Below are 17,532 nucleotides of genomic sequence, written 5' to 3'. Positions count from 1 at the left end.
TAACAATCAGAAGCCGTTAGTTAGAGTCTATAGTATCGGGCGCTCGAGGTGGCGCCTGGCGTAGTCTGCAGTCTGACTTTTGTTCCTGTCTCAGCTGCCGGCATGATCAATGGACGCAAAGAGCCTACTGCAGTTGACCAAAAAACCAAATATCAAAATCTTCAGCGGCAGCTCACACCAGGACTTATCCCAGAAAATCGCCGACCGATTGGGCCTGGAGCTGGGCAAGGTGGTTACCAAGAAATTCAGCAACCAGGAGACCTGCGTGGAAATTGGCGAGAGTGTGCAAGGAGAGGATGTCTACATAGTGCAGAGTGGCTGTGGTGAAATCAATGACAATTTGATGGAGCTTTTGATCATGATTAATGCCTGCAAGATTGCTTCAGCAGGCCGGGTTACCGCAGTTATCCCGTGCTTCCCGTATGCCCGGCAGGATAAGAAAGGTGAGAGCCGAGCCCCGATCTCCGCCAAACTTGTTGCAAATATGCTGTCAACAGCAGGCGCAGTCATATCATCACTATAGACCTACATTCGTCTCAAATTCAGGGCTTTTTTGATATCCCAGTAGACAATTTGTATGCAGAACTCCCTGTCCTGAAGTGGATAAAGGAGAGTATCTCTGAGTGGAGGAGCTGCACGATAGTCTCCCCAGATGCTGGTGGAGCTAAGAGAGCGACCTCCATTGCGGACAGACTGAATGTGGACTTTGCCTTGATTCACAAAGAACGGAAGAAAGCCAGTGAAGTGGACAGAATGGTACTAGTGGGAGATGTGAAGTATCGTGTGGCTATCCTTGTGGATGACTTGGCTGACACTTGTGGTACAATCTGCCACGCAGCCGACAAACTTCTCTCAGCTGGAGCCACCAGAGTTTGTGCGATCTTGACTCATGGAATCTTTTCTGGCCCAGCCATTACTCGCATGAACAGTGCAGGCTTTGAAGCAGTCGTAGTCACCAATACCATACCTCAGGAGGATAAGATGAAGCACTGCTCCAAAATACAGGTGATCGACATCTCCATGATTCTTGCAGAAGCCATCAGAAGAACTCACAGTGGGAAATCTGTCTCCTACCTGTTCAGCCATGTCCCATTGTAATAGAATAATGTTGGGAGTTGTGTATTAAATAAAATAAGATAAAATATATCCTGACCATTAATTTCCCTTGATGTTTGATGAAAAGTTTGACAGAATACCCTGCTTGCTACAGCGTGGCTTTCTAAATCCCACATGTATATTAGATGTTTATTTCAGATTGGAGAAAGACTGTTGGAGAATAATTGCTAGAATTTCCTATCTAGGTAATCTCATTCTGGCTTCTTTGATGAGTTTGTGAGCCTTGCAGCTTTAACTACAGGTCAGCTGCTAACTTCAGACTTTAAAGGTGTTGTGTGGAGTTCTTTGAAAGTAACTGGGGAAACTTAGTGTACTTAATATGGGAATGCTTCAGGGTTTACTTTGTCCAGAATAGCTAACAATGCAGCCAACCCAGTCCACCATTGCCACCACCACACCTCAATACCACCAACCCCTCCCTATTCCCTGTATTCTGCACAACCACACCACACCCCGCCCCCCGCCGCCGCATCCTCATGTATCATAAGTTCTCCAAGATCTGTGCTAAATTACATGAAGAGCCCTGTGCAACCCAAACCTAGTTTACCTGGTTGCTGACCACCTGCAAGGCCAGAGCAGCAGCTTTCAGATCGAATAGCCATTGGGAACAATCATGAGAATATGCTACTTGAGAGGAAGAAAATAACTCTGTCACCATATGTTTGGAGACTATGTATTTTTTTTCAATTTATTTTTAATTGAAGGATAATTGATTTACAGAATTTTGTTAGTTACTACCAAACATCAACATGAATCAGCCATAGGTAAGAGACTATGTATTTTGGTCTCTTCACTATACATGTTCTTTTTGATTTAGCTTTACTTCCAACCATCTTAACATTTTCCTGGTCAAATGTCCTGTTGAATCCAAATTATCAGTGTACCAGTCTTCCGGAAAGCAAATCCACTTCATACTAAATAGTCTCTAAAATTTGTACTATATAGTCTCTAAAAACACTAAGGTTTTTGCTGTAGCTTAATCTAAATCTACTACTGCCATGGAAGTAGATTTTAGGTACGTGTTGTGGTACCTTTTGATTAAGCATTTAATTTTAATCTTCCTTGGCCTCTAAGATGACGTCAGATTTACATTTTTAAATTTATAGAGAAATCCAGTAAAAAGTCTGCATGTATGTAAGAAAAATTAACACCTCATTTAGATACATCCTGAAATTTCTGGACTCCAAGAAAATTCAGACAGGCCCAAAAAGTTTCTGAAAGGTAAAACATAAGATAGTTTTAAAGAAACAATATTCAGATTGCTGTCAGACTTCTCATTTGATCTCTCAGGTAATAAGCAAAATGGAACAATATTCTTGCAGCTCTAAAGGAATATTCTTTTTAACAGTTTCTGAGCTTAGCCAAACTATTACCAAGTTTAGGGGTAAAATTACGGGACCTTTATGTACTAAAGGACTCAGAAACTTTACCACCATAGAAGGGTCCTGAAAGTATCACTTGAGGATACTGAAAATAGAAAATGTGTTCAACTAAAAGGAACATATGGAATAAAAGAGATGATAGTGAGCAGGGAAATAACTGAAACTGATAGAAAAATAGTTTTGTGAAATTATGAATATCATTACAATTATTAAGGTAAAATTAAAAAATTGAGTCACAATGTAAAGCAAATTTTTAAAAAATCTATAAACAAGATTCCAGGTAGTAGCCACAAGACATGAGATTAGTCTAGGATTAATCATTAGGATTAGTCTGCATATATTAACAGTCTTAATTAGTTTGGAAAGGCTGTTACTGACATGAATGATTGACATTATAGAAGAAAATAACTTTAAAGTTTTCTGAAATTTAAGAACAAGCAAGAGAAGACAAGAATGGGATAAATTGCTTCCAAAATCCTAGACAGAAAAAAAAATGTCATGGTGCTGTTCGGTCCATCAGTCCTGTCTGTCCAACTCCCGACCCCACGGACTGTAGCACGCCAGGCTTGCCTGTCCTTCACCTTCTCCCAGAGCTTGCTCAAACTCATGCCCATTGAGTCCATGATGCCATCCAACCATCTTGTCTCCTGTTGTCCCCTTCTCCTCCTGACATAATGGCACAGTAAACAAAGTAAACACATCCAGCTGAATATAGGAAATAGATGAGGAAGAAAACAAAGTAGAAAATACCAAATATTTGTTATCACAACTAAAGTCAATACGTTAAATCAAGAGATCAGTTATCAGAATGAGCAGCAAAAATATCTAATGACATGCTGTTTGGGGGAGACACATCAAAACAAAAAAATTGGATATAAAAGGATGATGAAAAACATACCAAGTAAATGCTTACCAAGAGAAACTAGGAGTGACACTTCCAGTCAAAGTAAAAACAGAATATTTTTCTCATTATGAATCTTTATGAACCTAACAATTCAACATCAAAGTTTAAGGAAAAAAAATCAGTGAGAATATAAGGAGAAATGTATAACTTACAGAGTGAAATTTTAACAGAACTCTCACATAAATAATCAAGAAAAGATACTATAGGATTTAAATAACATATCACATTATCCATATCACATATCATATATCCATATTACATTAACTATGCATGAAAATTAAACAGGTAATTTACATTTTCCTAGCTTGAATGAGAACATTTGTAATATTAAAGATGCAATAAGTCACAAAAAGTCTTCATAAATTTTTAAAAAAGAATTTATAAAGACCATATATAGTAAATTGATTTACAATCATCCTGACTATACTTTGAAAAATTAAATTCTCAGTAAAATAGTAATAGGATGAAGCTTGCTTGATTTGATAAAGAAAATCTACTAGAGACCTACAAAGATATACTTAATGATGAAGTATTGAAAATGCTCCCATGAAAATCAGGCAACTTTCAAAGCCAATGAAACAAGACAAAAAGAAAAGAGCTAATAATACCAAGGGGAAAAGAGGCAAATTCTCATTATTTGCAAATGTCATGATTGTCAACAAAAAAATCCAGCAGTGAAAAAATCTATTCCTACAAGAGGTCAGTAAAGTGACTGTACATCAGATAAATAAAATAATAGCCTTTTCTAAATACCAACAAATCCTAATTGAAAAAAGTTTCCACAACCTAGAGCTGAAAGTGAAAGTGAGGTCGCTAAGTCGTGTCTGACTCTTTTCGACCCCGTGGACTGTAGCCTACCAGTGCTCCTTCATCCATGGGATTTTCCAGGCAAGAGTACTGGAGTGGGTTGCCATTTCCTTCTCCAGGGGATCTTCCCAACCCAGGGATGGAACCCAGGTCTCCCACATTCTAGGCAGATGCTTTACCGTCTGAGCCACAAAGGACTAGAGCAGGGAATTTTTGATTTTATAGCAATAAAATCTCCATAATAACCAGCAATAAATCCCCAAACTGTACGGCTTTTATGAAAAACAATTGCTAAAAGATATAAAAAATATCTGAATAAATGCATTATGATTCTAAATATGAAGATCAATACAAGTTACCTCAAAAAAATCTGAAGATTTTTAAAGAAAACTCGTAAGCTTTTCTTAAAGTTAACCTAGAAAAATGAGATTAAAAATATTCAAGATCTTTTTGAAAATGTTTTTATACTACAATGTATTAAACATTGTAAAGCTACAGTAATAGGACTGATGTATTGATGCAGGAATGAACACATAAATTAATACTACAGAATTTAGATTCCTGAGACAGATCTAGGCATACTTACGGGAATTTAGTACACATAGCCTATTTAGTGGAGGGATTGTGTTACTGGAAAAAATGAGCGTAACTGAATCAATTCTATAGGAGAATCATTATTACAAAGTCCCTCAGGAGATGCTTTCCTGATATCTTGATTTGGCAACCACCCTTGAAATCTACTCAGATTCTCTGAAATGGGAGATAAGATTCCTGCCATAGTTATTTTTTCTGTTTTTGTTTTTTTCCCTAAGTATCTTCACATAAATGTTGATCAATCAGATAATGGTGATGCTAATAATGGGCTTCTTAATGTCAATTGTCATTTATCAATTAGACTTCCCTTGTGGCTCAAATGGTAAAGAATCTGCCTGCAATGAGGGATCTAGCTCCTTGATGATCTTAACTTTCTGCTTTCTTGATTATATCCTGGAAAGCACCTCCAGCCTCTTTAAAACTTCCACTTCAAGTACCATCATAACATTATACCTTATTTATAAGAAGAATAACCAATATTACTTTTACACATATAAGCAGTCATTTTGGACAAACTGTTCTCAGAATATGAAATAGATGAATAGTAAATACCACACACTACAGAATATATTCACCCCATGGTTAGAAAAGTAGCAGGTTGCCTAGCTGAAAGTTACAGTGTGCTTGTGGTTTTTGGCCAAAAGTTATTGTATACACTCAATAATATCACATACCAGTTCATATATATGATAAAACTGTCATATTATGTCACTGGATAAATAACACACCAATCAGTCTATATAACTCACTACTAATTGGGATACTAGTTTTGTTTTGTTCTGTCTTGTCTTTAAATGATGCACAAAAGTAAAACCCAGAAGGAATGCTTATAAAGAACAAACTGTAAAGCCCTGGAAGAACATGTGGACTAACTTTTACACTCTTGTAAAAGAGAATTTATAAAAATTTATAAAAGATGAGATTGAGTCATGACTTCCAGGATTCTACAGACAGGAAATAATAGGCTGACAGAGCGACTCAGCTGCAGACATGTGGTACTCTTTGAGAAAAATAAAGAATGACCCTAAGGGCAGAGATGCCAAGAGTGGTACAAAGGCCAGCAGTGTCATTGAGAGAGGGCTAGAGGCTGGCGGAGCCTCTGCTGTGAACCCAGAGACTGATGGAGCCACTATTGCAGTCCCCGAGACTGGAGCGGTGGATCCAGCAAGTGGAGCATCAAGTCACAGAGAATTATTCCCAGCCCTTAGTACCTAAAGAAATCTGCCCTATGGGATTTCAAACCTGCTTGGGATGGGCAACCCCTTTATTCCTTCAGATTTCTCGCTTTGGGAATAGGAGTGTATATCCCATGCCTGTTTCACCGTTGTGTTTTGGAAGCAGATAACTTGTTTTTTCTATGTTCACTGGTCCACAGATGGAGAAAAGTTTTGCTCCCGGATGTTTCACTCATCTCTGATTCAGATGATTTAATCATGAGATTTGGGACTTTTGAACGGATGATATTTAGATGAGATTTGGAACTTAGAGTTGAGGTTGTAATGAGTTGAGACTTTGAGGGAATGTTGGGATGAGGTGAATGTGTTTTGTATGGATAGGAATTTGGCAGGGGCTAGAGAGCAGATTGTAGTGAGTTCAGTAGAGGCCCCTCCTACAAAAGATACATCGATGTCATAACCCCTGAAACCTTATTTGGATAAGGTGCCCTTGTTTAGATAAAAGATCTTTGTATATATAATTAGGTTTCAGTTCAGTTCTGTTCAGTTGCTCAATCGTGTCCGACTCTTTGTGACCCCACGGACTGCAGCATGACAGGCCTCCCTGTCCATCACCAACTCCCGGAGTTTACTCAAACTCGTGTCCATTGATTCGGTGATGCCATCCAACCATCTCATCCTCTGTGGTCCCCTTCTCCTCCTGCCTTCAATCTTTCTCAGCATCAGGGTCTTTTCAAGAGTCAGTTCTGTGCATTAGGTGGCCAAAGTATTGGAGTTTTTAGTTTCAGCATCAGTCCTTCCAATGAATAGTCAGGACTGATTTGCTTTAGGATGGACTGGTTGGATCTCCTTGCAGTCCAAGGGACTCTCAAGAGTCTTCTCCAAGACCACAGTTCAAAAGCATCAATTCTTTGGTGCTCAGCTTTCTTTATAGTCCAACTCTCACATCCTTAGGTTTATATTTCCAGATAAGATCATCCTGGGCTTAGGGTGGGCCTTAAAATCAATGACAGGTGTCCTTATAGGTGAAAAGCAGAGGAAGATTTGAGAGAGAGACCCAGAGGAGAAAGTGACATGATGATGCAGACAGACATTGGAGTGGTGTATCTACAAGACAAGGATTGTCAAGGATTACAGCATCCCCCAGAAGTGAGGGGAGATCTATCCAAATTCTCCCTCAGGACCTCCAGAAACACCCAAGTGTATTGATACCTTGATTTCAGAATTTTGTCCTACAGAACTATGAAAGAATTTCTGTCATTTCCAGTCATCCAGTTTGTGGGAATTTGTTACTGGAGCTGTAGGAAACTCATACAGATTATATACCAGGAATGGGGCACTCCTGTAACCAGCACCTAAAAATGTGGAAGTGGCTTTGGAATTAAATATGGAGAATAGGCTTGGAAGAATTTTATTTTAATGCACTTTTTATTTTGAAAAAGTTCAACAGAAGATAGATTTCAAACTTAGGTTGTGTTTAGATGGTCTGTACAAACTTCAAGGTGAAGACAGCATCATTCTCTATGACATTCTGGATTTTCGGCAGGCATTCTTCTGTCTAAATGGAGCATTTTGCAGTGCAGCTTGGGGTGCAATCATTAGTTATTTTATGAGAAAATTGATTTCTGTGAATAACACAGTCCAGCTTAGCATCCATGGATTTAGAGAATATAACCTGGTGATCTATTGAATGCTTATCAAGTGAGGCAGAAAATTCTAATCTTGGTAAGCCACTGGATCTAAGGCCCTTCGATGCCCAAGAAGCACTCCCTTCAAACATGCTACAACTACTTTCAAAATAACATTCTTCAAACTTATGAGGTCTCCTATGCCAAGAAATACACTTAAATTATGATCTTAGTCATCATTTTATACTAGAAAGGGACCTGGATTTTGCCTTAGAACTGCCTAGGATTTTTGGTTAGGTTCCTGAAAGACTTGGAAGAATTTTGAGGTGTGTGATAATAAGAGCTTAAATTACTTTGAAGAGACTATTGGTAGAGATAGAGACAAAAAAGGAGATTCCTGGGAAAGCTCAGAAAGAAGTGAAGAGTATGGTGTGACTCACAGATCCAATCTACCATCTGAGCAGAAGGCAGGAGTAGTCATAATTATGCAAGAAGGATTGGTAAGTTTCTCCGTTATCTCATGGTGGGGACCCCACGACAGACACAAAATCAAAGCAGACAGAGACAAGATAAAATAAGTGCTGTCACAAGGGGCTATTATTCAACCCACCACATTGCATATTTTCCCTTCTCTAATTATCTTTTTTGGATCCCCCATTAAAAGGTATGTTCTTTTCTGGATAGATCTTCCCTATCTCCTAACTTCCTCATATTTTTCATCACTTATACTTTGTCAGTGGGTTAATGGTTAATTCTTTGATTTGATCCTCTAGTTTACTTCAGACAGTTCTATTACTAATTAATTCTATGATTCATCCCATCTATTGATGAGATGGGATGAGATTTCCTTTCAACATCAACAATCATTTTAACTTTCACATACTCTTTTTGTTTTTCACAGCAGCCTCTCTTTTTTGTGGTTGATATCACTGATATTATTTTTCATTTTATGGAATATAGTATCTTACTTCTACAATTATGTTTAACCTTTAATTCTATTTCCCAATATTAGCTGTTTTATTGAGGATGTACAGTAATAGCGAAAAAGAAGGATAGCAGGCAGCCTTTCCTTTGTGGTGAATATTTTGACTTCTGGCTTCAAAGATTTCCTAGCTATTGGGGTGACCATAACTTACTTTGGATATTGCACTTTTCGAGCCTAAAAGCCCTCTGTGAAATTATTGCCTCTTGCTTCTAAGAACCAGACTCACAAATTGTCTCTTGTGGCAAAATGCTGAAGTCCACTGTTATAAAAGTTGGAGATAGTCACTACCATTTCACTGCTTTTTATTTTTTATATATAATTTTATTTATTTATTTAATGTCTGCTCTGAGTCTTCATTGCTTTGCACAGGCTTTCTCTTTCTCTAGCGGGTGCTACTCTTTGTTGCGTTACTGAGTCTTCTCGTTGCACTGGCTTGTCTTGTTGCAGACCACAGGCTCTAGGGTGTGAGGGCTTCAGTAGTTGCAGCACACAGGGCTCAGTAGTTGTGGCACATGCACTTAGCTGCTCTTCAGAATGTGGAATATTCCCGGATCAGAGATAGAACCCATGTCCCCTGCATTAGCTGGTGGATTCCTATCCACTGTGACACCAGAGAAGTTCTCCACTGCTCTTTACTGTATCGTGTGTGTGTTAGTCACTCAGTTGTGTCAGACTCTTTGCAACCCCGTGGACTGTAGCTCGCCAGGCTCCTCTGTCCTTGGAATTCTCCAGGCAAGAATACTGGAGTGGGATGCCATTGCCTTCTCCAGGAGATCTTCCCAACCCAGCTATCAAACCTGGGTCTCCTGCATTGCAGGCAGATTCTTTACTGTCTGAGCCACAGGGGAAGCCCTTTAATGTATTAATTTAATTCAATAAATTGCTCACAGACCCTTCCATTTCTCAGTACCTGATAACCCTTTGAGAATTAATCTAGAAATTTGCTATACAACTTCCTTTTGGGGGATTATTTTATCTTTATGAACTTTAATTCTTTAGTTCCATTAGGATTTGTTGGCAGTTGGTTTCCATATACTTTGTATCAACTGGGAATTGTTTACTTTTCTTGTCTTTTGATGGCTTCCCTCGAGGCTAAGTATTTAGTTATTTATTTTTATTGCCCTTTCTACTTCTCTTTGATCTTTCTAAAAACTATTATAAGATGTAAGACTATTTTCTTATCAAGGTGTCTTCTTCACTCACTTTTTATAGCACTATAGTGCAGAGACTTTCCTCCCAACTCTTGGTCTTCTCAAACTTCTTCCCTGTCATCCCAGTGATACAGCTCATTTCAGCTTCTGTGGGCCAATCTGAAGTGTGGAGGCCTTGTCATAGACTAGTATCTAAGGTAAACACTTGCTTATCGTAATATGGTCCTCCACATCCCCTATGTACTTCTGCCAGACTTATTCCTAAAATGGTACTTTTGTTACTTTAATCCCATGATCAAAATTTTTCATTTTTTTCATTATTTACCAAAAAATCCACCCTTTATTTTGATATATAGCCACCAAAATCTGGCCCACTACTCCCACTATAAACACTCCATGTGGGACTTCCCTGGTGGTCCAGTAGTTGAGAATCTTCCCTGCGATGCACAGGATGTGAGTTTGAGCCCTCGTCAGGAAGCCAAGATCCCACATGCTGAGTGCCAGCTAGCCCATGTGCAGTGATGAAAGATCCCACATGACACAAGGAAGGCCCCACATGCTGCAACTAAGACTTGAGGCAGCCAAATAAACAAATGAATGTAAAAAATAAACTCTCCACCCCATTCTTACTACTAGTCTATTCATAGACTCAGAAAATATGTGCAAATCTCTGCCATAATTCCTCTGTACCATTCACCTAACTCCAATAGCCTCTCTGTTATCCTCCATTTGACTAAATCTTACTTTCCATTTCTTTCACAAACATCTCAATATCTGATCTCCTTCTGTCTCCCACAAACTATTACTATTTTCATTATTCTCTACAATGTTGCCTTCTCTTCTGAGATTAAATTCGGTAGTCATTAAGAGTTGGGAATATTTCATATATTTTTTGTATCTTCAAGATGCTTCATATAATGTTTAATACTAAGCAGTCAGGTATTATGGTTTGGTTGATTTTTTTTAAGATATAAACAGTACCTAATGATGGATAAACCTACAAATATATAAGTAAGTGTCTTAAACAACAACCTAAAGATTTTTATTTATTTAAAAAGCAATAGGGAACTATGGTGACTTTTTAGGTATGTTTTCAGTATATGATTGTTGTACTAAAAATAGTACATTAGGAGGAGAATGTCGTTGCATTATGCAAAGCGGACTCAACTAGAAAGCCTATGCAACTAAGAGAACAAATGTGTCCAGGTGGGTTCCATTTTTAAAAATTAGCCAACATAATGTTTTTTTTATTTGTAGTAACAAAGAAGCCCTCACTTTCTTAATCCCTAATGCACACATGAGTTGTTTACTGGAATTCAGTCTGAGTATAAATTTCTAAATGTAACACTGACAGTATCTCTTATCAGATGACATGATTAATGATGTTTTCTTCAGAGTGGCTTCAGTTAGTGTTTATTAAGATGCTTCCCAATTCCTAATGCTATTTCAAAGATACAGTCAGGTGATTATACTTATGAGCACACTGAAGAATCAGAAAAGATAAGGCAGTGATTGAATGGTTTTAAATAATACATTTTACCCAGATTTAATTATTATACAACTAGTGACTCTCTTCTCTGTTTTTATACTTGTCATTGTTTCCTTGTTTTCTAGGAAAGCCATTACTTTCTTTACCCTGATTTCATTGCAGATGCTATGCAATGACTGGTATAACTCATTGCTTAGAGCAAGGAAAGAGCCAGGAGCCTCCCTTTTACAAAATGAAAATATTTGGTTGTCAGATAGGCAATGAATCTGCTTCACACATTTAAAATCGTGCTTTTCTTCCTCCTCTTTGCTTAGCATTTGGGTTTTTCACTTAATAGCCCTACAACTTGAAAGAGAATTAAGGACACGAGCGCTGTGAGGGTCTCCAGGAGTAATATAACATGCAAGGGAACAGCAAAGGCAAGGTGAACAGCAAAGACTTTGAGGTGAGAATATGTACCTGTTAGAATAGAAAGAAAACCAGTCTGGCTGGAGTAGAATGAACAAGAGGAAAACCTCTGCTGCATGAGGTTAAAAGTGAGTAAGTTGAACAAAGCAAGCTGGATAAAGAAAGCTATCACATGTTCTGAATTTCTCTAATCACTCAGTTCAGTTCAGTGGCTCAGTCGTGTCCGACTCTTTGTGACCCCATGAACCGCAGCATGCCAGTCCTATCTGTCCATTACCAACTCCCGGAGTTTACCCAAACACATGTCTATCGAGTCGGTGATGCCATCCAGCCATCTCATCCTCTGTTGTCCCCTTCTCCTCCTGCTCCCAATTCTTCCCAGCATCAGGGTCTTTTCCAGTGAGTCAACTCTTTGCATCAGGTGGCCAAAGTATTGGAGTTTCAGCTTCAACATCAGTCCTTCCAATGAACACCCAGGGCTGATCTCCTTTAGGATGGACTGGTTGGATCTCCTTTCAGTCCAAGGGACTCTCAGAGTCTTCTCCAACACCACAGTTCAAAAGCATCAATTCTTCAGTGCTCAGTTTTCTTCACAGTCCAGCTCTCACGTCCATACATGACTACTGGAAAAACCATAGCCTTGACTAGACGGACCTTTGTTGGCAAAGTCATGTCTCTGCTTTTTAATATGCTGTCCAGTTTGGTCATAATTTTACTTCCAAGGAGTAAGTGTCTTTTAATTTCATGGCTGCAATCACCATCTACAGTGATTTTGGAGCCCAAAAAAATAAAGTCTGACACTGTTTCCACTGTTTCCCCATCTATTTCCCATGAAGTGATGGGACAAGATGCCATGATCTTAGTTTTCTGAATGTTGAGCTTTAAGCCAACTTTTCCACTATCCTCTCTCACTTTCATCAAGAGGCTCGTTAGTTCTTCTTCACTTTCTGCCATAAGGGTGGTGTCATCCGCATATCTGAGGTTATTGATATTTCTCTCGGCAATCTTGATTCCAGCTTGTGCTTCTTCCAGCCCAGTGTTTCTCATGATATACTCTGCATATACGTTAAATAAGCAGGGTGACAATGTACAGCCTTGACATAATCTTTTTCCTATTTGGAACCAGTCTGTTGTTCCATGTCCAGTTCTAACTGTTGCTTCCTGACCTGCATACAGGTTTCTCAAGAGACAGGTCAGGTGGTCTGGTATTCCCATCTCTTGAAGAATTTTCCACACTTTATTGTGATCCACACAGTCAAAGGCTTTGGCATAGTCAATAAAGCAGAAATAGATGTTCTTCTGGAACTCTCTTACTTTTTCGATGATCCAGCGGATGTTGGCAATTTGATCTCTGGTTCCTCTGCCTTTTCTAAAACCAGCTTGAACATCTGGCAGTTAGTGGTTCATGTATTGCTGAAGCCTGGCTTGGAGAATTTTGAGCATTACTTTACTAGCGTGTGAGATGAGTGCAATTGTGCGGTAGTTTGAGCATTCTTTGGCATTGCCTTTCTTTGGGATTGGGATGAAAACACCTTTTCCAGTCCTGTGGCCACTGCTGAGGTTTCCAAATTTGCTGGCATATCGAGTGCAGCACTTTCACAGCATCACCTTTGAGGATTTGAAATAGCTCAACTGGAATTCCATCACCTCCACTAGCTTTGTTCGTAGTGATGCTTTCTAAGGCCCACTTGACTTCACATTCCAGGATGTCTGGCTCTCGGTGAGTGATCACACCATCGTGATTATCACTAGTCACCATCAAATTGATCTATGGTTTGCCCCTGGCCTATAAATGCTGAGGCCTCTATTGGGAAGATTGTGTCTTAAATTATTATTGCTTAATAAATTAATGTTTGCCTTCACAGGGACTTTTTGAATGCAAAAGCAATTCAAATATTCCCAAACTTGTCAGATCATAAAATTCCTGACTTCCCACTCTTAACCTCCAGAATCTCCAGACAGGAGGCCTGGCAAACAATATTTTTAAACAATTAATCTAGGTGACTCTTATAATCAGGCAAACTTGGGAAACACAAACCCTGAAAGTGAGATAAATAGAACTTTGAATGTCGAAGGCAATTTTGAGCAGTAGCATCCCAAATTACATGCTGCTTTACTAATATTTGTGGCAGTTCTAGCCAACTCAAGGTACATGAGTTGCCATTTTCCTCTCCCATGACCATGGGCCTCATCTCTGATGAATCCCAAGGCACTTCCTTGACTCTAGAGATAACTTCAGATTTCTTCTCCATGCAGGAATCCAAAGCCACTACCAAGGGGTAAGATCTGACCTAGGAAATGAAACTTACACGACATCCCTCTTATAGGGTTATCTCTAGACCAAGCAGATGTCTCAGGGTGGTCAAAATTGTCTCAATTTTGAGCAATATCGAATAAGTACATAAAAAATGCATTTGTGTTTGGGGACTGATCTGTAAGGATAATTTTGGTTTTTCAACTCAGAAATATATTGATACAGACTTTATTGCTTCAGAATCTGAAAAAAAAAATGAATTTTGAAATTTCTTTTATAAAAGTTTACATATACAGACATATTTCTGGAGCATGGGGCAGTGAAAATAAAAATTAGCTTTAGAATTAGATAAACCTTAATTTCCATTCCTGCATATGCTGCTTACCAAGTATATTACCACCCAGTTAATACATGTCTTTGAGTCTCTGATTCCTCATCTCCATAACGGAGACAAAATATCTTACACAATCGCTGTGATTCAAGATGAACATGTGTGAAACAGCTAGAACAGTTTTGGTCACATGGTGTGTACATGAAATAAAGCCTAGATTTCCTCCTTTCCTTTGCTTGAAACAGAAATCTCCTTCTATTAATAGACTTGCTTAGGAGACTGTTTCCTGTGTTCCTCTATTTGGTAACAGGATTTGGATAGTATAATGTGGAAATCTTAAGAAATACTCTAAAATGTTATTTATTCAAAGTTTGATAACTTACACATATTCAAACAAGCAAAATCCTCAGTTAACCTTTTTAGTGTATAGGTATATGCCCTAGACTTGTAAGGAAACCATGGAATCACACTCCCTTAGAATTAAATAGGACCCTCAACATCATTAGTAGAATATACTGAATTCCTACAAGCAAATGATAAAAAAGATAAGCTCAAATTGGGGCCTCATTTACAAAAATATGGGTCCTGGAGTTAATAAAGAATTGTCCAAAACTATGCTTTCTGCTTCTTCAGGAAAGAATAATGGCTGAGCCTATGCAATCTCCAATTTTTAAAATAATATTATGTTGTATGTGCTCTACTGCCATAAAGAGTCAGAAAAGTTAAATGAAACTAATAAAAATAAATATAAATATGAAAATATAATATAAGAAGAATATAAAAAAAATAAATATAAGAAGTCCAGAAAAATTTCCTAAATAAATATAAATGGACCAGAAGAATACAACCTCTGAAGATAATAGTTATTCAACATTTTACTGAAGTTGAATGCAAATGCCTCTCAAATTTTTCCAACTTCTCTGCTTCCTCTGCCCCTCAAGCATGTATACTTCAAAATATGGATCATTTGGTTAAAATTTCAAAAAGTTAAATGATTGGCTCTTACTACCTGTCTTTCCTATTTGCTTCATATATATCATTAGTCCTGGCTAATGAATTTCTCTGATCACTAGAAATTCAGTGAATTTCCTAAGAAGTTTGAAGGGATTCTGTAAGAAATGACCATTGTATCCCCCACAGTGCTTAAGACAGTAGTAGGAGGCATGAAATAGACTGAAAAAAAACAAGTACATTTGATATAAAAAGTGCCCTTTGGCAAATCTATTTCCACTGAAAACACACTAGTCACTAAGTTGTGATTCACTTGTGCATGATATAGTGATTCAATCACGTGATTCTTTCCTCTGTTAAAGCCATCTGAGTATCAGAGAAAACATAAGGTGGCTCTCCCTCGATAAAGAAGAAACAGGTGTTATAACTGTGGAAACCTGTCCAGAAAGGAATGAATCTAAAGATTCTTCTTCTACGAACCAGTGAAGAGTTTAATCCAAAAAGATATGGTAGGAGAGCCATGCCTAGAGACACTGACCTGGATTATAAACAGTGGGATGCTGGTAAAGATTTAACAACCAGCTTTTTGGAAAATTTAAGTCCTAACTGTCACTGTTTGCATATTTTCATGGAATAAATACTCCTTCTGCCAAATTCAAGCTACCAACATGTCCTCACTGAACATGAAATTGGGAAGCATGTGCACAATCAGGTCCAGTGGGCAGGAAGAGGCCAGTCCAGGTCACTTTTACATATGAGTTTAGGATGGTCACTGTGAGAACTTTCTGAAATCAACATGAGGCTTCTAAATTCTCTCATATTATTCAGTCTCCTGAGGTGACAGGGAGTGAATCCCTTATTGAAAAGGGCCTAATTGCTTTTATTAAAATAAGACCAATGAAAGAAGGTTCTGAAAAGACTAAGTCCTAATCTTCAAATTATCTTTGGAGGCAGGTAACCCGATGTTGCAAAATATACAGAAATGCTTCCCATCCATTTTCCTGTTCTTAAAATAATCTGTTCTATAACTAATAATATTATTTCATATAGCAATCTTGAGCAGACTTTGAAAGTTTCCTGTGAGCCCACTTGGTCCTAACTATTGTTTAAGTGAAGACCTAAAAAAAAATCAATGGCTTGGTCCTTGCCTCAGTATTATAAAATGTCTTTTCTTTTTCTTTTGATAGAGGCCCTAGAAGATTCTTATGAGAAGAATCTGGGTTTTTGTTTTTGTTTTTTTCTCAATAGTAATCTGTGTTAGTCAGTTTAGGCAGTTATAACAACATACTATAAACTGGGTGGCTTAAACAACAAATGTTTTTCACAGTCCTGGAGGCTAGAGTCTACGATCAAGGTGCTGGCCAACATGATGTCTGATGAGCGCATCCTTCTTAGCTTGCAGCCTTCTTACCAAATCCTCACAACATGAAGAGGGAGTTTGTGTCTCCCCCTCTCTTTATTGGCATGTTAATCCCATCATGAAGGTCCCACCCTCATATCCTAATCTAAGCCTAATTTCCTCCCAAAGGCCCCACCTTCTACCACCACTGGGGATTAGGACTGGGGGTTAGTACTTCAACATATGAGTTTGGGGGAGATGCAAACATTCACTCTACAGTACAGTTACTTTAATATAACAATAGGAACAGAAGATGAGGGGCTGGGGCCAGAACTGAGGGCAGGAGGAAGCAAAGGACAGGTAAACTAAAGCAGAAAGCCTGAGGCAGAGTTTAGCTTAACTAAAACAAACAAAAAAATGTTTTCTTCCACTTGGACCAACTGGGACTATAGGTTGGACTATAGATAGGTCCTATAGTAGTTGTGGAAAAGTACATGAAATAAGGGCTTCCCTGGTAGCTCAGCTGGTAAAGAATGCACCTGCAATGCAGGAGATCTGGGTTCAATCCCTGGGTTGAGAAGATCCCCTGGAGGAGGGCATGCCAACCCACTCCAGTATTCTTGCCTGGAGAATCCCCATGGACAGAGAAGCCTGGCAGGGTACAGTCCATGGGGTCACAAAGAGTCAGACACAACTGAGCAACTAAGCACAACACAGGTAAGAAACCGTTTGGAATTAGTCGACCGAAAAGTAAGAAACCTGATCTAGCTAAAAGGTTACAAAAATAAATTGGTATTAGAGTGATCTGTACAAAATAAGTCTGGACAACTTTGATTTATTTAAATGAATAAAAACAAAATGTTAATTTATGGACATAATTCGGTAGGCTAATTAGTCATGCAGTACAGCATTGCCCTTCGACAGTTTATTTCCATCAGCAGAATTAATCACAGCAGAGCAGATGTAGTAGGGACAATCCAAGGTTAAAACAAATGATACAAAATAATGAACTAGAGTA

General features: G+C 38.4%; 1 protein-coding gene across 1 annotated transcript; it reads left to right on the top strand.

Moving 5' to 3' along the window:
- The first annotated feature begins 50 nt into the window (after positions 1 to 50).
- On the top strand, positions 51 to 1,142 carry PRPS1L1 (phosphoribosyl pyrophosphate synthetase 1 like 1). Its single transcript, XM_081537680.1, is given in 2 exon segments — positions 51 to 503; positions 506 to 1,142. Coding segments are annotated over 2 exon segments (987 nt in total). The 5' UTR covers positions 51 to 109; the 3' UTR covers positions 1,099 to 1,142.
- The last annotated feature ends 16,390 nt before the right edge of the window (positions 1,143 to 17,532 follow it).

The sequence above is a fragment of the Giraffa tippelskirchi genome, chromosome 10 (assembly GCF_054371585.1).
Source record: "Giraffa tippelskirchi isolate mGirTip1 chromosome 10, T2T-mGirTip1v1.2.pri, whole genome shotgun sequence".
NCBI lineage: Eukaryota > Metazoa > Chordata > Mammalia > Artiodactyla > Giraffidae > Giraffa > Giraffa tippelskirchi.
Note: the sequence above shows the minus strand (reverse complement) of the source record. Positions and strands in the feature narration are given on the sequence as shown.